This window comes from Pinus tabuliformis, chromosome 7, assembly GCF_031772625.1.
Source record: "Pinus tabuliformis cultivar Carrire ecotype Pingquan chromosome 7, CPIR1, whole genome shotgun sequence".
Classification (NCBI taxonomy): Eukaryota; Viridiplantae; Streptophyta; class Pinopsida; order Pinales; family Pinaceae; genus Pinus; species Pinus tabuliformis.
The window spans coordinates 516,656,552-516,682,416 of NC_142293.1; the positions used below are offsets into that span (position 1 = coordinate 516,656,552).

Consider the following 25,865-nt stretch of genomic DNA (forward strand, 5'->3'; position numbering starts at 1 on the left):
AGGAACAGAAATTTGGACTTGTGAAAATTTCACAACAGTTGTAGCTTCAGATCATTTGCAAATTTCAAATAACTGGAGAGAGAATGGTCACGTTGCAGTTCACACAGTCATAAATTTTCTGAATTATAGAGATGTATAGGAGCCTATCATCCACTACAGAAAGCTGTATGTGTACAATCATTGCAAGCCTGAAATAATTTGATGTATAAAAAAAAAGAAACGAAGGAACAGCAGAGCTAAAAACCTGTGTATACCAACAACCATAATATGAATAGAAAGCTTGCGTTGCTATCTTAAATTATGGATACCTTCATAGCTTGGTCAAGATAGAGCCCATCTGGTAAGAGGTTGGTGTAATCAAGAAGCCGTTTAACATTTTCTATGTCACTATCTATACTCTCTGCCACACCAGGATATTGAATCTTCATTGCAACCTCCATACCATCTCTTGTAACAGCTTTGTGAACCTGCCAGTATATAAATCAAACAACTGAAGACACTTAGGCAATAATATAAAAGGGTGCCTCAATTTGACAATATCAAGCTTTATGAAATAGAGTAAAAATTTCAGGAATAGAACTTTCTTGTTTTAAATGACACCGAATTCATTATCTTTCTGGTGATGTAATATTTTCCAGAGATGCAATGATTAAAAGTCGAAGAGTAGAAGAAAAGATAGGTGTCTTCCAGGCATAGTAAACCAGCAATAAAGGATATATTTACAACTAGAATATGTGTGCCATACTATTGAATTTTGTAACTATGGTCGGTTTTCATAATGTATATTTTACCATTTGATGTATTTATATTGATTATTGTAAAGCATATTTTAATTGCTAGAGTCAAAAGAAAATTATATTTTGAGTCAAGTCCCATTTGGACTTTTGAAAGAAGAAAATTTGAATATTTGAAATGGAAATTTTTGGCTCCAAAGTTGTCAAGTCGGTCTCCCTCCAAGTCAAGTTGGCCCAAGCAAAGGGCACACCGCTTTGACCCAACAGATCACTATATAAAAGCAGCTCAACCTCATTCTCTCACCACCAATTTGAACTCTCTCAAGAAGACAGTTCTTGGGCATCCTAGAAAAGATCAAGAAGGACAAGGAGGATGAAAAGAGGACGAATTGGATCTCTTTCTCTCTCTCAAGCTCGCACATATGGATAGACTCTCTCTCTCTCTGCAGTTTGCATATTTTTGGGCAATTTCTGTTGCAGGGACAAAATTTATAGGCAGTTGCTGGGGTCTGAAATTCTGGGATTCTGACAGTCGCAGGAGGGCCAAAATTCTGGGTCAGATAAGTCAGAGCGAAGTGCTGGACCAATTTGTGTGGCCTGACTTGGAGGGTTTGACCAGATGTGACCTAGTTAATGACTAGAAGGTCTAGGTGCGTCTCTTGTTAAACAAAAGAATTTCTCTATTGAAAAGGTTGTTGGGTTTTTTCCCTTGATGGGCTTTCCCAGGGTAAATCTTGTCTTCTCTTTGGGCATTGTGATCTCTATTGTTCTACTATTCTTGTATGGTTGAATTGTTGAATGATATATTGGAATAATTTAAAAAAAAAGATCAACAACAAAAGTAATTATCAGTTTTTCAGAAATATTGTGCTAGTCTTTATTGCACTTAGAAAATCAACATGGTATCAGAGCTTTAGTGAAGAAAGGAACACTAAGATCACTAGTATCGAAGTCCTTGTTGATTTGCATCCATGGCTTCTTCTATGAAATCTAAGAACAAGTTGGAAGGAACCTCAAACTTCAGAGATTGGAAACATAGAATTGATCTTATTCTTGCAAAGAAAGTTTTGGATATTGTGATAGGAAAAGTTGTAAAACCAGCAGATACTGTAGCGAAGGAAAAGTGTAAGGAGGATGACATCACTGCCATGAGTCTTGTTGTGGACTCCATTAGAGATCATCTAATTCCCTACAATGCAATGCTTTATACTTCCAAGAAGATGTATGATGCCCTAACTAATCTATGTAATGTCAAGAATGTTGGTCAAGCCATGAGCTTGAAAAATGAGCTTTGTGATATAAGGATGACAAATGATGACACCATGGCTTCATATTTCATAAGGATCTCACAAATAAAATTACAAATTCAAGCAACTAGAGAAACTATTTCTAACAAACTTATGACTACAGCACTTAACGGTCTACCTAGATCATGGGATGCATTTGCAGCAGGTTTAAGTAGTTAGAAGGAAGCTCCTTTGTTTGAAGTTGAACAACTACGGACTTCTTGTGCTCAAGAAGAATCAAGGCTTATGTTAAGAGACAAAAAGGAAGAAATTTTTAAAGCATTTGCAGCTCGTTTCAAGTATAAAGGAAAGAAGAAGTTTGGCTTTCAACACAAGAAGTCAGGAAGAAGATCACCTCCTCCCCAAAGGAAGAAAGATATGTCAAAGATTCAATGTTATGGTTGTCAAAAATTTGGACATTATAAAAGGGATTTTCCTAAGATGGCTAATAACAAAAAGAGAAAGGGTAAACATCATGCTTTTGCAGCCGACATTGAAGATGAACATCCAAAGATGTCTAAAGGTGACAAAGATTTCTTTTACTTTCATGCTCTAACAGGTTCTATTGCAGATGATGATGATATGTGGTTGGTAGATAGTGTGCATCAAGACATATGACTGGATATTGTGGAAATCTTACTAACGTGCTGGTAAAGAGGCTATCCCAAAGCGTAGAGCTTGGAGACAACCACAGCTATGCAGTCAAAGGAATTGGAAAGGTATCGATTGAGATGGAATCTGAAACATTGTTCATCTCAGCAATGTTAAATATGTACCAAATTTGAAAAATAATCTAGTCTTTATTTCATGTTTAGAAGATAAACTAACTTTTCTGGGTGGGAAAGTACTTGTATGGTCCAAGGGCTCTAGTACGTTAATCTAATTAGATGTTGAGCCGCCAAACTCACTAATTGAATTCACAATAAAAACTGTCATGAAAGGCTATTCATAGGGTATATACATATCATAAAATTCGATCGAAACACTTTTTCACTGAAATATAAAAGAGGAATAAATAAAAAGGAAAAAATATTTTATACAAAGTTATAGAAAAGAAGTACAAAGGGGTATATTAAAGAAGAAAATTAAAGTCAAAATCAACTATTGCTGAAGTTGTAGAAAAGAAAACAAAAAACAAAGTTATATTAAGATTTTTTAAGGTGTGTTGAAAGTCATACAAAAGATTTAAAAGGAACAAAGGAAAAAGACTATTATTACAAGGCTTAAAGGGGTTATTATTAAACCTTAAAGCTCATTGACGAACGCAAAAGTAGTTCACTTCTTAAAATAAAAATAAAATTAAAAAAATTGGAGTCTAACTCAAAAGAAGGAATATTTTTAGAAACCTTACCCACCTATGCTGAAGTGCTAATTTAAATTAAGGGAACGCTCGCAGGAAAAGTTGTTACAATTTCTATCTCTCCCGCTGAAAGTAAAAATTATATAAACCCTAAAATTGCAAACCAATTGGTGATTCCTAAGTTAAATATAATTGAAAAAATAAACTTCTTGGACAAAAAACAATACGAAATAACTGATTTATAGTTAAACATTGGGGATTATATATTTATATCGCAATTCTCTGTTCAATCCCTATGGAATGATCAAGAAGACATTATTCTAGGATCACCATGGATGGAAACCCTAGGTTCCTTCATCCTGAATATGAAAAAGAAGTTTTTGACATTTCCATACAAAAAAAAATAGCAATACAAGATGTTACAATGAAGCCAAATTCAATAGCGCCAGAAGACATTCAAGATATCTCAAAAGTAATTTTTCAAGAAGGTAAAAAAGTACTACAAAATATGCAAAGAGAAGTTGACAAGATCATTGTTGACAAAATGAAGAAGTTTCTCGACGTAAAGACCATAGTGAAAAATTATTAACACAAATTGAGAAGCTTACGAAGGACAAAAGGTCATTGGAAAATAAGGTACAACAACTTATTGAGAAGGAAGCGTTGAAGTTTTCAAATAAAGAAATTCAAGTTGAGGAAAATGGAATGAATATTGATCCAGTGAATATCACAACTCAAGAAGAAGACACGTCACTTAAAAAAAAAACACACTCAGATGTTGAAACAAAGGAAATTCCAAGTGAAGATTTTGCAACCAACTCGATGACATCGAACCCTGAAGTAAATCAAAATCTTGCCACACACATGATAAGGGAAACCAAAATAACTCTTTATTTACATCTGAATCACAAGAACAGACATTTCAATCAATCTTTGAATCTGTATCACTCAGAACATAAACAACAAACTTATGTTCCGAAGAATACTGAAGTGCGCACAACTCAGTCCAGCGATAACAGTTCATCACAAGTTTCCAGTAATCGAAAGATTCCACAAAAGGTTAATTTAGGATGGTCAGATCCTTCCCCTGTAGGAATTTACAGGGTAAGTTCCTTAGACAAGACACCAAAGGACACTGCTCACAAACAGATCACAGATCAATACACCAGTATTGTTGACGTGGTTAAAACCCTCAAAGAGGGAAACAGTCCACGGCCTGAGCCAACGCGGCCACTTCAGGCAATTTATTAATAAAAGAATGAAAATTTACATAAGCTTCTCCCATGAACAGTTACCCTACAAATGACCCTCCATGCTCTTTAAATAGAGATCATGGACCAATCGGGTGTTAAGCCACGAATCAAGTGTCGGTAATACCGAGGAGAGAATGAATCGTCGGATCACTAAATATTGTGACCTTCGGATTGTAAGTTACAAAAGTACATAGTAAAGAAACACGCTTTACCTAACTCTACACTAGACCAAGTTATACTTAACTATTTCCTATGTGTCAGAATATCCTAACATCCATGCGAAAATTCTATATATCGCTCCAAGGATCATATCAACTTGTATCAACGAAGATGATTGTCCTGAGACGAGAAAACCTTCGTAGCAGAAAAAGAGATCAAGCCCTTTCATCAACAAGCTTTGAGGACAAAGATTTTTCAAGAGGAAGGCACTGTTATGAATATAATTCTATAAAGGTAATAAATATAGATAATAAATAATAAACATAATAATATGTAAATAAGTAATAATTACTGTATTCAAGCTTCTGTGATCCATAATGAATTAAGCAAAGTCTTTCGGTAGAAATCACATAAGAGAAATTTTTGGCCAACGCGTTTCGAACCAACAAGTGTGGTTCATCACTTGTTGGTTTGAAACGTGTTGGCCAAAAATTTCTCTGATGTGTTTTCTACTGAAAAACTTTGCTTAAGTAATAATTAGTTAAACAAAGAGGCATGTCTAAGGAGACATGACCGTTCATAAAGGGACACCTGCTTGTTATATAAGCAAGCCCCTCACTCTCAATTGTAACATCATTCTTACTCATACATTTTAATATATATTCTTGTATCTCAATGGAGATTTACATATTCCAAGTCTTCTGGAGTATTTAACCTGAAGAACGAACTTTGTTTGCTCCAAGGGAGTAATGGTGAGTTGCTTTTCTTGTTGTTTGCATGGTTATTAGGCAAACCAGGGTTATGATTACCACTATCTTCGTTGGTGGTTCTATTGTTTGCAGCAACATTTTGTTGTCATGTGAGATGAGCAATTACTTGAGCAAGTTGTTGATGTCCTTGAACCAAAACTTGCGCAATCTCCCTCCGCCCTTGAATTTCATTTGTTTCCCTTGTTGTTGCATTTTATGTTGTCCCTAAAGTAATTCGTTCAATAGATATCAGGGTCATGTTCTCCTTGCCCTGCTCTATACTCCATGTCTGAACAGTTAGTACCCCTTTCTCCTTACAGTGACGTTGCTTGTATCCGCAGGAAGCATACAAGGCTCATATACTCACAGTTGACAGGATGCTAACACTCTAATACCACTGTAATGAGGCAGTGGAATTTTTGCCCTAGTTTACCCTAGGGTCATTATAGAATCTCATATAAAGTGGCTCAATCAAGATACCAATTAATACTGCGAAATTTATATTATAAGTTCCATAACTCCAATGCAATTAAAAGAACGATATTGTGGAAACAGTGTTAAACAATACTGAGTACTTCAACAATTTTGAAACCAATCCACAACTGTAAGATTTCAATTGTCCACAACCAAAAACCAAACGACAATAAACAGATTTAATTCTGATACAAATCCCCAATTTTTCCAAAATTCGATTCTACACAGTTTCCTAAGTCTACGTATAACCTTTTGTTGACTTGTGACAAACTGATCATGGTGTGGTCGGTGTAAAGACAAAAAGACGTGTATGCATTAATCCTCGATATTCATATTGACGGTCTTATGTGATTAGCTTGACGCTCGGGTCCAACAGGAAATCACCGAATGTTGTTGTCCCTTAAAATAGCTTCCAATCTGGCCATTGAGTCTTCAGAATGATTGTCGCCCTCCCAGATAATCAATTTATGCCACAGGCATCCTACGTAAGAGCCTAATTTCATATTTTGGGGTTATTTAGGGTTTCCACTTAGAGGATGAAATTAATTCACCCGTCCACAGAAATAATTAAATCATACATTGTTTCCTTAGATGCATAAAACCTAGAGCAAGAGTTACACTACTCTTGGTACAAATTCATTGCCTTAGGTTATCGCTTTGCCAAGAAGAGGAGATTAACAACTTAGAAAACTTTGATACTTCCTTCAGGGGAGGTGTATGCCCACAGAACTTGTTGTATTGTTGTCTTTCCAATTCGTTCCTTTTAACAAAGTTGCTATGCCCAGAAAAAGACAAAAGGCCAATACCTAACAAACTTCGTTGACCAACTAGAGACCCTTGTGCCCAGACAAAAAGAAATAATAAGAAAATGTCAACTACAGTGAAATCTTTCACCATCAAAATTGACAAGAGAGAGAAGGGGTCAAAAACCCTCAAAGCTAATGCTCAAAAACAAATGAATTGATCCACACTTGATGCTCCAAATTGAATTCAATCCTCCTCTATTTATAGATTTTCTTGAGGGGTTTCATTTTCTTACATGATTGAGTAAATCTTACTCAAAACCCCAATTCTGGGTTTTTTTGCCCAGTTGCCCTAAAACTTGCCCAGCAATGGGTATTTTTGGGGTTTCCCCTTTTAAATGGACTATAGCCTACGGGGATGGATAGGCTAATGAGTCACATTTTACCTCAATCCGTAGAGGACATTACATTGTGGGAACCCACTACCCTCAAGTAGCGGAGGAGTCTAGAGAAGCAAGGTAGATTCCTTCAGCTGTCAGCACAACCTTCACTGCTCATATCAGAAAAGGGAGTGTACATCCTAGAGGCCAATGTCCCTATGCAATCACATTTACAAAATTATCACCAAGGCAATAACTAGCACATTAAAACCAAATTTATCATCATCAATCCTAACAGAGAAGATGGGTTTTCAGGAGCATAGACAAAATCATGGTGCAGCAACATTGGTGCAGGAGGCACTACACACAGTCGTTTCAGAAACAAAAGTCTTTACTTCTTGTTAGCTTAGATCTACACAAAGCATATGAGGGTTTAAATTGGTTGTATCTCTGTCTCATCATGATGCAAATTGGCCTGGATAGGAGGCGTGCTTCAGTATGCTTAATATGCAGTACTGATAGATGTAAATCTCTCTACATTTTTCAAGGCCTCCCAAAGATATTAGATAGGGTTGCCACTGTCCCCCCTCCTTTTCCTTTGGCAGAATCCTTGAGCTGTCTGATTATTGATAAAAGCAGAGGTTAGGAAAGGAAACTTAAAGTGATGACAGAAAAAATCAAAAAGAAAGTCAGAGCATCGAGCAATAGATCGTTATATATAACAGGAAGGCTCATTTTGTTACAGCATTCTCTTGAAGTAATGCCAGTGTTCTGGCTCTGCTTATCATTTATCCCAAAACCAGTTTCCATAAAAATTCCAGAAAATATGAAAAGGAAATTTACGATGATGTCTATAAGGTAAAGTTTCCCCTCTAATGAAGAATGGTTATCAGCAAATGAACCAGAGCACCTAAGAGGGGAATGAAGGGGAAGGCAGTAGAGCCATGATCAGATTAAATGGAAAGGAGGATCAAATTGTTTGGGTGGCCAACCAAGACTCGTGTATACCAGGATAAAAGTTGTTGCAGATTACTCATTAAGAAGTCAATGCATAGACAGTGGTGGTGGAAAAAGATTTGGTCTTCACGAGCTCAACCAAAAGCAAAGGTCTTCTTCTTGCTAGCTGCAAACAATAAAGCTTTAACTTTGGGTGTTCTCCAATCAAAAGGTTGGCAAGGTCTGAGCTACTGTGCTTTGTGTTGCTTGGAGGAAGAAAATGGTGTCGATATCTTTCATCACCTTAAATTTTCTGTTGCAGTTTGGGAATTGATTGAAAGGTCTCAGCAATATATTTCCTAAATTGCAAGGGGATTTGGTGGTTGAGGCTCTACAAAACTAGATTTCAGGTACAAAGCAATGCAAGGAGTGCAACAGCCTCCTGCTATCGGTCTTGAGGTCAAATTGGTTAGCCAGATAATATGCAAATTCCAAATCTGTTATCCTTACACCAGAACAGATTGTCATTAAGCTTAAGGCCTCATTACCTCATGTGGTCAAGGAAATTTGTTCCAGGCACCTAAAAGGATAAATCTTCATCCTCTTGATTCGGATGACTGCCTCAACTATGTTATGAATAAAATATTCATAAAAAATATCAATTAATAAATAATATTAATAATAATTAATTAATTAAATTAATGAATGTCTCATTAATTATGAAGGGGCATAGGTCAAAAGATATGACCACTCATCTTCATGGCCAGTCAATGCCTATATAGGCATCAGTGTTGTGAAAATCGCGATAATATCGCGATATTATCATTTTATCGCGATTTTTTCCCGAAGCCGATATTATCATGAGTAATAATCGCGGATTTTTTTTATACCCGATAATTTCGAAAAAAATTGCGATAATTTGAAGAAATCGGGATTTTTTCGAAAAAATCGCAATTTTTTCCCAATTTATCGCCGAGGTTTGGGGCAGCGCGGTTTTATAAAGGATGCTAAATGTTCGAAATGCAATTTTTTTTGAAAGAAACAAATAATTTTTTAGTGGGGCAGCTTAATGATCAAATCTAGGCCCTAGTATTGATATGCTATTCATGGTAATGTTAAATTCTTAAAGTAAAAGTGGCATTCATCCTTTTACTTAAATTTTTAACATTACCATGATATGACTCAAGATGTTTGAGAGTGGTTTCGGCTTCATTGGATTTCATATGGAGAAAGCAGAATTTTAGATTTCATTCAAAATCCAGCAGACTTATCAGTTTTTCAGGATTTTAGGATTGGGAGATTGTAATGTTTCCAGGTGACACCACCTGCCAGGGCTACCCCTGCCACTAGTAGAGGACGTGGTCTACCTCCTATAGCTCCTACTTCTAGTTCTTCAGCTTCTAGAGCACAGCAGACTCCACTGCCAACTCCACCAGCACCAGCATCTACATCTAAAGGGAAAGGGAAAACTGTGGCATTTTCTCGCAAGAGGGGTAGAGGAAATCAATAGGATTAGACTTTAGTTATTTTCTTCATTTTATTGTATATGACATTATGACATGATGAGATACATTATTATATTTTTTGTTGATATTTTGAGGCTGAGTTGGGACTCAGGAGTCAGGACTTACTATTCAGGACATGATTCAATGTTATGTGTGATTTTAGCACTAGAAATGATATTAAACATCTTATATATTAGTTCTTTTATCATATTTATGTGTCAATGTATTTATTTTATGTTGTAGATGGATTAGATATTAAAAAATTTGAAAAAAAATGAATATTTTTGTACCAAACGATTATTTCTAATTATTTCCCGATAATTACGATTTTTTCTTCGCGTCGATATTATCCCGACAACAATTAATGCAACATTGATAGGCATACCGCCACGAAGAATTGTAATCACCATTCGTTTTTTATTCAATAATAAGATTACTTATTACTCACACAACTACATGGACTATATACAACTATACTCCTACGTACTGGGTCTCTACAACATTGGTATCATAGCAAACATTCCTCTCGCTTGTGCATCACTATGTTGCTTGTTCACCTTTCGTTGTGTCATTCGTGTGTTCCTTGCCACATTGTCTTCCCTCCATCGTAGCTTCACAACGCATTCCCGACATAAGTTTTGCTAAACCACTGCCCACTGCTCTCGTCATCCTCTAACTATCCCTATGTGCCCAATCTACCAATTCACTGCGCATGCCTTTTGGTTCCTCTGCCCTATTCTTCCACGCCTGCTCTTTGCCCTATCTCCCTGCGCCCTCTGCTTGGTGCTTCTGTCAACGAATGTAACATCGTTCTGCACCATCTACGTACTCCATCAAATCGACAACAGTGTCGGCTTGTTCCCTCTTACCTGTGTGGTCAAACATTTTGCCTGATCCGTGTCGCAGTGTTTCCCTGTCGAACGACTTGTATATCGAACGAATATCCCTCTCCATCCACCGTTTGACCAATCCACTCTGTCGCAATTTCTTCCTACATCTATGCTTGTCAAACGATGTCACACCCTCAATGCCATACTCATACCTTTTCATACAAGCGTTAATCACGACAGTATATAAGTTAAAATTTATATAGTTATATAATTAGAATTATATAATAGTTATATTATATAATTAAAATTATATAGTTTTAATTGAAATAAATGTATAATTTAAAAAAAAAATTACTATTATTATTATATTATATATATATATATATAATTTTAAAAAAAAGGAAGTGGGGTTCGCAAGGAAAAAGGGAAAAATAGTGAATAATGAAAAACTACAAGCCGACATTAGCCGTCGTAGAGATGACATCAATGGCGTGACATATCTCGACTTGGCAATTTAGAAAAAGCGCAGACATAATTTAATGAAGGCCAAAAGAAGTTAACATTAATGATAGAAAAGACATTACAAAGAGATGACAAGTTTGAGGAAACCACCAAAAGACTTGACAACCATAACGAACCACTTAGTCAATTAATGGAGAAGGTGGACATGCTAACAGTCCAAACTATTCAACAACAAGAGTCCAACCCGTAAAGTAGGGTTGTGCATGGACCAGTTGATCCAGTTGAGATATATTTTTCAAGTAGCCAGTATTACACTAAATTTCAAGAAAGAGATTATCAATAGATTAAAAAGGAACTCCCAAAATACAACGGAAAAGACCATAAAGGCACTATTGTCTAGGGTTAATAGAATGGAAGCCATTTTTGAATCAAACCCTCCAACAGGTGAACGAGAAAAAATCATGACCGCATCCAACAATTTGGAAGCAGAGACATGATTAGTTCCTATGGTGTTTTGGAAAATGTGACAGTCGTTCCTTTCACTGGAAGACCTTCATGGATGTCTTACTAAGAAGATTCTACGACGAAGAAAAAGATGATGTCTACGAAAAATTTGTTCATCTCAAGCAAAAAGGGTCTGTAAGCGAATACACCCACGAATGGGAAGTATTGGCTACAAGACAAAGAGGATTTACTAATGAACAACTACTTAAAATGTATAAATGTGGACTTAAGGAGTATATTCGTGCAGAATTGAAATTGTACAAACCTAAAAACTATCGAAGAAGCTAGACATGCAGCAAAGCTTATTGAACAAAAACATAAGTTCAAAATGTCATCATTCAAGGAAGACGAAGACCAACAACAATACTCAGGTAAAAAAGAATCAAACAAATGTAGGTATTGTGGAGACAAATGGACATCAGGACACAGATGCCTTAACAAGAAATTGTATACTTATGAAGTTGAGAAGGAATCAGACACTTCAAGTAATGAGTCAAAGAAAAGGATAAAAAAGAAAAATAATTGTCGCAAGTGTGGAGAAAACTAGATGCCAGGACATAAATGTGAAGACACATCCTTACGCTACTATAAAATAGTAGATGGAAGGCAAGTTGAAGTACAAGAACCTGATGAAGAAATCGTTGTCACACACAATGAAGATTCAGATCTTGAGGAACCGTCATTAGCTACAATCTCATGTGTCCAACAAAATCAGGATGAAGAAAGCAATTCTTCAAAAGGTCAAAAACAAGTCACTGCAAAATACATTCCACCACACCTTCGGAAGCAGAGAAACCAGTCCCCAAGACGAAAGAACATTAAGCCTACTACTCTACCAACAAACATGACAAGGAGATTATGCCCTAAAATCGTGAAGTTTAAAGGGATCATAAGAGGCAGAAATGTCAATATACTTGTCGATTCTAGCAATACTCACAATTGTATAAACATTGATCTTGCTAGACAACTTGATCTTTGTGTATGCCCAATCAGGGACCTAAGCATGATTGTCGCTACTAGGCAAAAGTTCGAAGAGATAGGAGAATGCCATAAGGTTTCAATCCAGATATAAGAACTAGAGCTACAAACAGATCTATTTGCCCTACCACTCAAAGAAATGGATATAGTTCTAGGGGCAGAATGGTTAATACAACTAGGAAACTATACTACAAACCTTGAAGAACATTTAATGGAGTTTAACTCGCAAGGACGACATTATAAATAATATGGTGTTAACTCCTCCATCTTCAAGGAAGGTACAAATACACATGAGGACTTCACCAGGCACAAACAAAGTCAAAGTAAAGATGTCATTCCATAGCAATGTGTTCAACTAGAGAAAACCCTTCTTGTTATGCTTTGAGGACAAAGCATCTCTAAAGGGGGTGGAAATGTTATGAATAATATATTCATAAAAAAATATCAATTAATTAATAATATTAAAATAATAATATTGATAAAAAATATAAAAAATAATAATGAATATCCCATTAATTATGAAGGATCATAGGTCAAAAGATGTGACCACTCATCTTCGTGGCCAGTCAACGCCTATATAAGCACACCGCCACGAGGAATTGTAATCACTATTCATTTTTTATTCAATAATAAAATTACTTATTATTCACACAAATACACAGACTACATACAACTATACTCCTGTGTACTGGTTCTCTGCAACAAACTATGCATTCTTTCATGGAATTTCCCAAGGCATCCCTGAAAGAGCCAGTGTGGGGGGAGTGTTGGTCTTAAGAGGGAGGAGGATCATTTTTAGGATATGTAAAGGTATTGGGCTTCATAGCAGAATTATGAACATCATTTTTAGTAATGAGAATTGTGAGGGTGGTTGGAATAGATAACTGGGTTATCTTAGGAGACTAAGCTGATATCAAATGCAATGCAGGGTAGAGTGGAGATTAAAAATTTACGACTTAGAAAACCTTTTCAGAGGTAGTAGATATCAGAAATTTGCAGCTTAGAGAACCTTTCCAGAGGCCTCACATTTAGAAGAAGCTTCCAGGCCATCCAGTTTGAACACATTCAGAAAACATATAGAGCAGCAGATGCTGAAGTGAGGGAGGCCACTCAGTTGGTCATGGCTTTTTTTCTTGACATGGGAGATTGGGGAGAACGGAGGCAGAGTGCCTTGGTCATTTTAAATTCTGGATATGTATCCCTCTTATGTTTATCACAATTGTTGCCATGCCACTCACATTCTGTGAGTTCTCAAGGATAAGGTGCTGCCTTCACGACTTGGTATTTTATGACTGCTGGTGTTTAGCAACTGCTTGTAAATTACAGTTTTCCCATGTAAGCTTTTTCTTTTTCTTTTTTACTGTGCAAGTAGCTAGGATGATTATAAAATTGATCAAGGTACTTCTAGATGATAAACGAGGCCACTGTATTTTGTTCTTTAAGCAATAATAAAGTCAACTATTTTCTGGCCAAATAAAAAACGAGGATGGTATTCAACTTCTCATATGAAACACAACTTAAAACTTATATCCTAGTTAGAAGAATAAAAGATAGGTAGAAATGGGAAAAGTAAAAGAACATGATAACAGCTTCTTAGCAGCGGGATTGTTGTACACAATAATCACCTGCCCTATGCTTGCAGCAGCCAATGGCTCATAGTCAAAACTTCTAAGCTTGGATTGCCAATCTGAACCTAATTCAGCAATCAATACATTATCAAGTTGTCGTCTTGGCATAACATCCGCCCCCTGTCTAACAATTTCCAAGGCTGACAAAATCTGCAGACAACCAAAGCATTGAAAAGGTGTAAAAGTAGTCTAATCTGACTCACATTTGTATATGAAAAATGAACTTTGAAGCAATTCTCAAATCACTTATTATGCCTGCAAAAGGATTTCAATAAATCATATCGAATATAATTCATTAATCAATTATTTCAGAATGTCTAATCTCAGACGAGTCAGGAGGCAAACAACTTGAAATCCTTATACTGTTTTTTATATCTGGAAGAAAAACAAACTTGAACTGCTGCTCGCTTGAGGATGTGTCAGAATTGCACACTTAACAATCTCTCAACGGCATTCTCTATATAACATGCATAGAATTTTGATGTATACTTAGAAGAAACTTTATATCTACTTAAAAAAATTGCAACTCACCCATGTATCCTCTTGGAAGTTATCACTGCCAAAGATTAAACATAGACGGCCAATCACTTGCAAAGCATATAAGCAACATGTGCCAGATCTAAGAAAGAATCTTTTACTTATTATTATTATTATTGATTTCATAATAACATAGGTTACTATTATTATTATTATTTCCATAATAAAGGGCATTACATTTTTAGGTATTTTTAGTTCTGAACAATGGATTTCAATCTAGATGATCAGGGCCAAATTTGTTACTTTCTTTGATTGTAATCTTCAGCTTTGCCTACAAACAATTGTATGCTTGTTGATTTGTTTGCCCAAAGGTTTGGCAAGGTTCTCACTACAGATGGCTGAAGTAATTCATTCTGTGTATATAACAGTTCCTGTTTATAATTAAAGACACACACACACACATATTAAAGTGAATAAGAATGATGATATTACAATGAGCCTCATGATGATCTACTTATAGCACAGATGTTATGAATAAATATATAGGAAATAATGTAAAATAATGTAAATGATAATAATTATAAATAATGATTAGTTAATTAGTAATTAGGTTGAAGAGTCATGTCTAAATGAGACATGGCTCTCCATGAAGAAACACATGCTTGGTATATAAGCAAGCCTCTCGTTCTCATTGTATCATCATTCTTATTCATACATTTTAATATATATTCTTGTATCTCAATGGAGATCTACATATTCCAAGTCTTCTGGAGTATTTAACTTGAAGAACGAACTTTGTTCATTCCATTTGGTATCAAAGCGACAATTAATGACAATATTTAAGCAACAACATGCAGATTTTAATGAGGAGAAAAGAAAATGGAATCTAAATTGCAAGTTGAACGTCCATCATTACTCCTACAAAACGATGTCATCCAATGTACCAAGAAAGTGCAGCTAGAAGATCAAGAGAATGACAAAATAGCCAAACTTCAACAAAACAAGAAAGCGCTACAACACAAACATAAAAATCTTGTGGATATGTATTACAAACAAATAATGGAAAAAGACGAAGAAATTTCTTGCCTCAAGGACCATGTCGAAAAATTACTTGCACAAGTGAAAAAGACTAAAGTCACAAAGAAGGAACTCAAGAAGCACTTATCAAAACAAGAAGAAGAAAATTTACGTTTAAAGAACCTTAATAAAAAATTATTAAAACAAATCAAAGATTTGAAAGCTAAAAAACTTAAAAGTCAAAACATTGAAAATAAGGTTGATGAATCAGAAACCAAATAACTTTTACGTCTGAGAAACCATAATCAAAGTATACTCACTCAAATTAAGAAACTTAAGAATGATAAGAAAGCATTAAAAGACAAGTTAGAACAATTTACTCAAGAAGAAGTATCGAAATCTCCAGTCGTAACAGTCCAAGTTGAAGATAAGGGAACGAATACTGATCCAGTGAATATGACAACTCAAGAAGACAAGTCAGTTGAAGAAAAAACACACTTAGATATTGCAGTTCAGATGATTAACATCCCAAGTGAAAGTTTTGTAACCAACTCAACAACATCGTCCCCTGAAGTAAATCAAAAAAATTTCACACACTTCATAAGGGAATGTCAAACAAAAAAGTTCCCTATCGGCATCTGAATCATGAGAGTAGAACCATGCTACATATTGGGACCATTCAGAACAGAAACAACAAATTGATGTTCCAGAGAAGAATGATGTAACCTCAATCCAGTCCTATGATGACAAGTCGTTACAAAATTCCAGTGATCAGAATATTACACAGAAGATTAATCTAGGATGGTCTGATCCTTTCTCAGTGCGACAATTTTGTTTGTCACTTAGAGGATCATATCAACATGTATCGACAAAGATGACAATTCCGAGACAAAAAGACATTCGAAGCCAAAAAAGAGATCAAACCTTTTTCATTAACAAGCTTTGAGGACAAAGCTTTTTGAGGAGGAAGGCAATGTTATGAATAAATATATAGCAAATAATGTAAAATAATGTAAATGATAATAATTATAAATAATGATTAGTTAATTAGTAATTAGGTTGAAGAGTCATGTCTAAATGAGACATGACTCTCCATGAAGAGACACTTGCTTGGTATATAAGCAAGCCTCTCGTTCTCATGGAATCATCATTCTTATTCATACATTTTAATATATATATTATATTCTTGTATCTCAATGGAGATCTACATATTCCAAGTCTTCTGGAGTATTTAACTTGAAGAATGAACTTTGTTCGCTCCAACAAATTGGTCACAAGGTGAAGGGGTATGTACCCTTTGACTTTTCATTAACTAATTAATTTATTATTATTTATTACTATGCCTATAATATTGCTGCCCACTTAAGAAATGTTTTGTCTTCAGAATAGTAAATAGCATTCTATGTAGTTGAGCACATATTTGTCGAATAAAATTTATCTGTTTCTTGCCCCCATTTTGTTAATTTTAATTGATTCTTCTAGAGAGTGGAACCTTGAATGCCATATCCATTTCTTCAAGCAGTAGAGCATAGAGTCATGTTTGTGATTCGAGTTCTTTATTTGAATTGAAAACTTGTAACATTTTCCTACTTCCTTGACCTTTTCCCATTAGCGACTGTAACGGTGAGGCGGTGGATTACAAAAAGAGGTTAAGTTCTTTAGTAACAACAATGTCTACACAACTATGAGTACTACCAAAATCTATTGAGTATTGTGATATTTCTATCTCTTATGACTCATTTAAGCTTTAGGGTCTAAAGTTGTGGTTTCCCTATCATGGTTACCAATGGAACTATATGTTTGCTTTGTTTCTTTCTTGGATACTAGATTCTCTCCTTTCTAAGATGTGGTGGAACGTATTTTGCAATCAATGGTTGTATTTGGCATTTTGGAGTAATTATATTTCTTTTAAGTTCATTTTCTTCACTTCTATTTTGCTTGTCACATGAGATTGAAGCTAGTGATGTTTTTTGTGATGTTTCATCATGGTCTGAACCTGTGTTGTATGATCTAATGATTTCCTCGTCTATATTATGTACTTCTACATTCTTTCCATCCACTATTTTATAGTAGCGTGATGACATATCTTCACATCTATGTCCTAATGTCCAATTTCTTTTTCTTTTTCTTTTTCCTTCTCTATGATTCGCTCTTAGATGCATCTGAGTTCTTCTTTGGCTCGTAAGTATATAATTTCTTATTGTTGCATCTATGCCTTCAACCATTTCTCTCCTCAATATCTACATTTGTTTACCGCTTTCCTATTTGGGTATTGGTATCAATTTTCATTTTCCTTGGTGAATGATGGCCTATTGAATTTGTTTCTTTGTTTCATTAGTTTTTTTGCATGTCTAGCATCCTTAATAGTTTTTGGGTTCCATAGTTTTATTTCACTACAAATGTAATCTTTCAACCCACGGATATACATTTTTAGCAATTACTCAGCTATGAATCCTCTTTGTCTAGTTGCCAAAACCTCCCACTTGTGTCTATAGTCATTTACGTTTCCTTTTTGTCCTTTTCGTTTACCACACTTGTTGGTTCGAAACACATCGGGCAAAAAATTCTCTCATGTGATTTCTACCGAAAGACTTTGTTTAAATGAATGAATTTGTCTTCTTCATCATGAAATATTTTTTATAAGACAGTCATGAAACTTTGTCAGTGAAAGGAAAGAGCATCACATTTTATGGACCACTATAGAAACCAATCATAAGCTTCCCCCTTTAAGTTGTCAAAGGTTGTCAATACTTTTTCTCATTCACCTAGCAGAGGATTTGATTCAAAAATACCTTACATTTTGTTGACCCACATGAAAGCTACTATGTGATCCTCACCATCATATTTCAGTTACTCTTTCAATTTTTTGATGATGATAATAATAACAATCTAATTTTAAGGTCATGGTCAAGCCAGACACCAAATTGGTGTATGAGACCCCTTAGTTTGTGGGAAAAGTGGCTCGTCTCCATGCAATGATTTGACTACTAAAGTATCTAGAAGTGTGATAATCTCTATCTAGAAATCTTGTGTGATACTTGGTACCTAAAAAAATTGTTTATGGTCTTCTTGATGTTGAATTTTAAATAGTTCTCCAATTTGATAATTATTTCTTTTGATTCTTTCTCAAACAAATCTTATTTTACATTCTTTATGCATCATAAAATAATTAAACAGAGAACTACAACAACAATATGCCAGAGGGTCATAAAGAGACAGCCACATAAGAACACATTATTTTACCCTGGGAAAACCCATACGGGGAAAAACCCAGCAACCTTTTTGTTAAGTTATGGTATGTTCTATGCTTATAACAGTTTACTTCTTTTTCTTATTATATTCCACCGATTAGCAATCACATGTACATAAAGTAAAGTGCAGATAGAACATTAAACGATCGACAGAAAACAAGCCAAGACAAGAGACACAAGATGTGGCGGCTAGCCAGGGACAAACCCCACAATGTGTGGGGAAACCCTTTGATCAAATCTTCTTTTATCTTCAATAATTCAGCAGAGAGAAATAGTACAATAAATCTGATTCATATCAGCAGTAGCAAACCCTAGATCAGTAGCATCAGCATTAGCGGCTTCATTATCAAACTAGGGCAAACCATATCTCACAAACTGACAGTCGGATTGACTTCATTCCACCACCAAAAGTTTCGGCTTCCAGAGGAGGTTCAGATGAACCTACAACGCAGTTCAGATGAGGAGATCTTCTAGGCCATGCAAGTCAATCTTTACTTCTGTAGTTGCAGCTTCAGTTTCAGCAGTTTCCGGCTTCAAACTAGGGCAGTCGATATCTTGCAAACCATTCGTCGGATTGACTTCATTCCACCACCAAAAGTTTCGGCTTCCAGAGGAGGTTCAGATGAACCTACAGTGCAGTTCAGATGAGGAGATCTTCTAGGCCACGCAAGTCAATCTTTACTTCTGCGGTTGCAGCTTCAGTTTCAGCAGTTTCCGGCTTCAAACTAGGGCAGTCGATATCTTGCAAACCGTTCGTTGGATTGACTTCATTCCACCACCAAAAGTTGCGGCTTTCCAAGGAGGTTCAGATGAACCTACAGCGCAGTTCCAAAGAGGAGATCTTCTAGGCCACGCAAGTCAATCTTTACTTCTGCAGTTGCAACTTCAAATTCAACAGCTTCCGGCTTCACATGTGAGAGAGAGAGAGACCCATTTCAGCGCAGTAGAGAAGAGACTCATATCTGCGCAGAAGAGAGAGAGAGATGTGATGAGATGAGTGAGTCTAAATGAGGAAAAGTCCTCTTATATTTATACACAACGTTGGTGGGTGAATAGATGCGACTGTTGGGCTTCTGAGCCTACATGAGTTGTAGGTCGGCTTGATAATAATTCCATAATCAAAATAAATTCATATCTCCATGAATACTTATCGGAATCAGATGATCTTTATATCAATCCTACACCTCTCGACGAGAGGAATCTAATAAAAATATTATTAGCCATGAATAAGATGACCCACATGAAGTTTTGCCCTGGTTGCCAATTTTAACACTCCCTCTCAACCATGGAGAACTTCATCTGCAATCTGTTTATCGGTCGTTACTATTCATCCATCAAATGCACTGCCTTGTACAGCCTGACCCTTGCCCTGCTCTGCTCTATTTTGCCTGTTCTGCTTTGTCTTGTTCTGCCCTGCACTGATCTGTACTGTTTTGCTCTGTTCTGCTCTGCTCTTGCATTGTTCTGCTCTACTCTGCTTTTGTCCGAATTATGAAGAAGAAGAAATGATCGAGGATGTATCATACTGACTCAAAGTCAGTCTCAGAGTATGTACCACTGGTCCCAAACCAGTCTCAACCAACCCAAAGTCAGCGTCATAGTGAGTACAACTCCAATGGTCCCAGACCAATATCATCCTCCACTAACTCAAAGTCAGTCTCAGAGTATGTACCACTGATCCCAGACCAGTCTCAACCGACCCGAAGTCAGCGTCATAGTATGGTACAACTCCTACCACTGGTCCCAAACCAGTATCATTGATCCCAAATCAATGGAGGTCATCCTAGCGTAGGGAGTACGGTAGTTACAACGATGCGTCCATCGGTACTACTATGGTCCCTAACTTCATTTCCCTGCTCATTGATCAGATGAGAGGTACTTCCCATGAGTCCCAGACTGCATGGGTAGGATGCCTCGACAGGAGAACTAATCAATCCTGTCCTCACAGGAGAACACATCAATCCTGCTACAATTGCCATGGAGAACACATCAATCCAGGCCTCACAGGAGAACACATCAATCCTGCTACAATCGCCGTGGAGAACACATCAATCCAGGCCTCACAGGAGAACACATCAATCCTGCTACAATCGCCGTGGAGAACACATCAATCCAGGCTGCCATGGAGAACACATCAATCCAGGCCTCACAGGAGAACTAATCATCCTGCTACACAGGAGAGCGAATCATCCTGTTCCACAAGAGAGCGAATCATCTTGTCCCACAAGAGAGCGAATCATCTTGTTCCAGTGTGCACCACCAGGGGAGGGTGAGTCACCCTGTGGTCATATGTTGCTCCAGTAGGAACCGCAAGCCCTCAGAGCTCCCAGAGCTCAATGTATGCAACATGTAGGACCCTTGTACAAGGGTTTCTTGCCGACTCCAAGTCGTTTGGGAAAATCACAGATTAGATCTTTCCTCGGGGCTTTGACAAGGTGTATCAACCTGTACATCATCTTAATGTGATGGAGCTTCCTTGCTCATCGACTTACCATATCCCAGATGATGTCTATCTGCTGGAGCAATTGACGAATACGAGATTCCTCAATAATCGAATCCCACCTCTGGTTGTTACAAAGAATCACAGTGGTATCCAATGTAAATCCAAATAGCTCACTGAAGATCTTTCGCAACCAGACTGCCTCACACGAGGTTATGCTAGCAACAATATATCCTGCTTCGGCGATGCTCAAAGCCACCGACTTCTGCTTCCTGCTCATCTAGGATATCGAAGCAGATCCCAAGGTGAAACAGTACTCGGAAGTGCTCTTACGGTCCACCACACTGCCTGCCCAATCAACATCAGTATATCCAAGTAGTCTCACATCTCCGACAGTGTATCTTAATCCATGAGAGATTGTGTCCTGAAGACATCTCAGAAGATTCTGGGCATCAATCCAGTGAGGCTCAACCAAATATGAGCTCACAATGCTAACTGCAAAACATATGTTCGGACGGAGGTTCACCAAGAACATCAATGCAAATGAGTTTTTGAAACTCAGAGGCATTTCCCAAGTCTGGTCCGACATCACTACCATATAACTTCTAAAAGTTAAGATCCTCGAGGTAGTCACAGGCTTGCAGTCCATCATACTGAATCTTTCCAATATATTTACCACATATTTTCCTTGAGATAGGAAAATTTCCCTTGGCTTCTGCCACACTTCAAGTCCTTGGTCCTTCATTTCAAATTCAGAAGCCATCTCCCTCTTACATTTGTGAATGAGAGGGTTTGCACCTGTTAGAAAGAGGTCATCCACATACAACACCAGTATGAGAGGCTTGTCATCTTTAACCTTAAAGTAAAGGTTAGGACCAGCTTCACTCCTAGTGAATCCCAGCTTCATCAAGTAGCTATCGATCCTCTCATACTATGCTCGGGGTGCTTTCTTCAGCCCATAGAGAGCCTTCTTCAACCTGCATACATGAGATTTTCAATCATAAATCTCAAATCCTTCAGGTTGCTCCACATAGACCTCTTCTTTGATAGAACCATGCAAGAACGCGGTCTTAACATCCATCTGATGTAGGTTCCATCCTTGTGAAGCCACAAGGGCTATGATCAAGCGGATGGTCGTATATCTGGAAACAGGTGCAAATATCATAGTCTGTACCTCCCTTCTGGGATAAACCACGAGCAACAAAATGAACCTTATACTTTTCCATACTTCCATTTGCTGCATGCTTTATCTTGTAAAGCCATTTTGAAGTAACAATTGTCTTTTCCAGGGTCTGGGAACTACTTCCCAGACATCATTCTCCATAATAGACTCATATTCTATGGTCATAGCACCCTTCCATAGTTAATGCTTGATGACATCTGAGAATGATGAAGGTTCATTTTGTATGATCGTGCTCATGATGGTCAGGTATCCCTGATACCTGTTAAGTTTCTTACTTTGACGGAAGGTTCCTCAGGGTGCAGCATGTCCTTCAGCATCATCAAGTATCCCCCTAAGCCATGAAGGCCTCTTCCTAGAAGAGGAAGGCTCATGTGGATGAGGATCAATCAGATCCATGGGTTCTTCTACATCCGGCATTGATTCATCATCCTTTTCTTTCGGTTCCCTGGTGTCGGCTTCTTGAGAGCTACTCAAAGTCAGCGGATTGTCCACCTTGCTGAGAGCCATATCTTTGTCAAAGGTGACATCATGACTAATCACGACTTCCCTTTGACCGATGGTGAACATTTCTTCAGGAGTTGAGGAACCCAATGCTTGATGAGGGCATCGATTTTTTACATATACGGCGGTGATTGTAGTTTCAGCCCATAGAAACTTTGGAAGTCTTTGATCATGTAGCATGGCCCGGACAGCTTCCATCATCGTGTGGTTCTTCCTTCCCACCACACCATTATGCTCAGGAGTATGTGGTGTAGTAGTCTCCCTCTTAATGCCAACCTCAGGTATGCCTGAGTAAACCAATTGTAATATATCGGAGGTCTTGCTTTGGCTTGAGGGGAATGGTCCCCTTTTGAGCTTTCCTTTGGCACATCCCGGACATACACCTTCTTTCTCTACTTGGAATTTGGGCATCCCTGTTACCATCTGTCTTACATCGGGTAGAGCTTTGTAATGAAGGTGGCAAACCTCCGATGCCAAAGTTCGGACTAAAGAGTTGTGTCACAAGACATGACACCTAGCAGACTTCCATCGACCTGATATAATGAATCAACACTAAACCCAAGAGTAAAGGCATATTTAACATTATTTTTCCATATACATACCTTGCCATTGCTGAAGGTTACCTTGTAGCCTCTATCTTCCATTGCCAAGATGGACACTAGGTTCCTTTTGAGGTCAGGTGCATTTAATACATCCTAGAATTTCTAACCTTCTTGAATGCTTGTCCTCTTCCTTGATTCCCAACTCTCCTCTTACCTTTGCTATTGAATTTCTCATTCCTTTGATTGCCATCAGAGGGATTTCGAGTTGCACCACTGCATACTGTACCATGCTTCTCTAATCATGATTATCATCATGCTGCCCATGTCCATGATTTTATCCATCATAATGCTGCTCAAACTAGTGTGCATCATCATCATTCTATTCTATATGTCCATGATCTCATGTTGCCCTTTATGTCCATGATCTCATTCATCACGATGCTCATGATCTCATACATAGTGACTTGCTTTATCGCAAATGTAACATCGTCATTTTCTTCTAGCCTTAGGTCCAGCCTTTCCTTTTGATTTAGTCCCGGAATTATTTCTTTCCTTTGCATGAGAAGAAAAAGCAGCAGGAGGACCTTTAGGCATGGGCATTTCTTGCACTTCTTCCCTTGTTTCTTCTTGAATGCATCTAGCCATTAATTCCTCGAAACCAGGAATTACATTATAGTTCAAAAGAGTAGTCCTAAACACATACCATTCAAATGGCAATCCTCCAAGATTTGTGAGTGCCATTTCTCTGTCAGTAATAGTTTCCCCAATAGATAGGAGATCGTTCTTGATCTCGGTGATTCTTAAGAAGTATGCTTGCATACTTTCATCTTTACCCTTCTTGATTTCCCTAAGCTTATTTCTAAGAAACAAAACTTGATTTGCATCATTAACTTTAAATAAACTCACCAGTCTATCGTAGATTTCCTTGGAGGTGTCCAGTTCAGAGATGTAGGCCACCAAGTGCTTGTCGATAGAGTCCCGGATGATCTTCTATTGTTTTGACTTCTCCATTTTTTCATTTGTTCCAGGCAGCAGCGGATGCATTTGATGGAGGCTCAACAATATTGCCTCTCACATGATCCAACACTCCTTGATTCTCAAGGGTTAGATCGACAGAAATCTTCCATCCGTGATAGTCAGCTTTCTCACGGAGCTTGTCTTCGGCAGGAAAGAGTGTTGAGGACCCCATAGTTCTTTTAGGATAGCCTTGCCAATCTTCTCTTCAATGATTGCTCTTGCTCTTGCTCGGGCTTTGTCTTCACCTCAGCTCCAATACCATGTTAAGTTATGGTATGTTCTATGCTTATAACAGTTTACTTCTTTTTCTTATTATATTCCACCGATTAGCAATCACATGTACATAAAGTAAAGTGCAGATAGAACATTAAACGATCGACAGAAAACAAGCCAAGACAAGAGACACAAGATGTGGCGGCTAGCCAGGGACAAACCCCACAATGTGTGGGGAAACCCTTTTGATCAAATCTTCTTTTATCTTCAATAATTCAGCAGAGAGAAATAGTATAATAAATCTGATTCATATCACCAGTAGCAAACCCTAGATCAGTAGCATCAGCATTAGCGGCTTCATTATCAAACTAGGGCAGACCATATGTCACAAACCGACAGTCGGATTGACTTCATTCCACCACCAAAAGTTTCGGCTTCCAGAGGAGGTTCAGATGAACCTACAACGCAGTTCAGATGAGGAGATCTTCTAGGCCACACAAGTCAATCTTTACTTCTGCAGTTGCAGCTTCAGTTTCAGCAGTTTCCGGCTTCAAACTAGGGCAGTCGATATCTTGCAAACCGTTCGTCGGATTGACTTCATTCCACCACCAAAAGTTTCGACTTCCAGAGGAGGTTCAGATGAACCTACAGTGCAGTTCAGATGAGGAGATCTTCTAGGCCACGCAAGTCAATCTTTACTTCTGCAGTTGCAGCTTCAGTTTCAGCAGTTTCCGGCTTCAAACTAGGGCAGTCGATATCTTGCAAACCGTTCGTCGGATTGACTTCATTCCACCACCAAAAGTTGCGGCTTTCAAAGGAGGTTCAGATGAACCTACAGCGCAGTTCCAAAGAGGAGATCTTCTAGGCCACGCAAGTCAATCTTTACTTCTGCAGTTGCAGCTTCAAATTCAACAACTTCCGGCTTCACATGTGAGAGAGAGAGAGACCCATTTCAGCGCAATAGAGAAGAGACTCATATCTGCGCAATAGAGAGAGAGAGAGATGTGATGAGATGAGTGAATCTAAATGAGGAAAAGTCCTCTTATATTTATACACAACGTTGGTGGGTGAATAGATGCAACTGTTGGGCTTCTGAGCCTACATGAGTTGTAGGTCGGCTTGATAATAATTCCATAATCAAAATAAATTCATATCTCCATGAATACTTATCGGAATCGGATGATCTTCATATCAATCCTACACCTCTCAACGAGAGGAATCTAATAAAAATATTATTAGCCATGAATAAGATGACCCACATGAAGTTTTGCCCTGGTTGCCAATTTTAACACTTTTCAATAGA

The 25,865-nt window shown here is 37.4% G+C and overlaps 1 protein-coding gene across 1 annotated transcript in view; it reads right to left on the reverse strand.

Annotated features, from left to right (window-relative positions):
• Window positions 1–293: 293 nt before the first annotated feature.
• LOC149248335 (protein ABC transporter 1, mitochondrial-like) overlaps window positions 294–25,865 on the reverse strand; it is a 158,332-nt gene continuing 132,760 nt past the window's right edge. The window contains exons 3-4 of the mRNA XM_089449139.1: window positions 13,919–14,071; window positions 294–467 (exon numbers count right to left, since the gene is read on the reverse strand). Of these exons, the coding sequence (XP_089305265.1) occupies window positions 294–467; window positions 13,919–14,071 (327 nt within the window). The remainder of the gene's footprint in view (window positions 468–13,918; window positions 14,072–25,865) is intronic.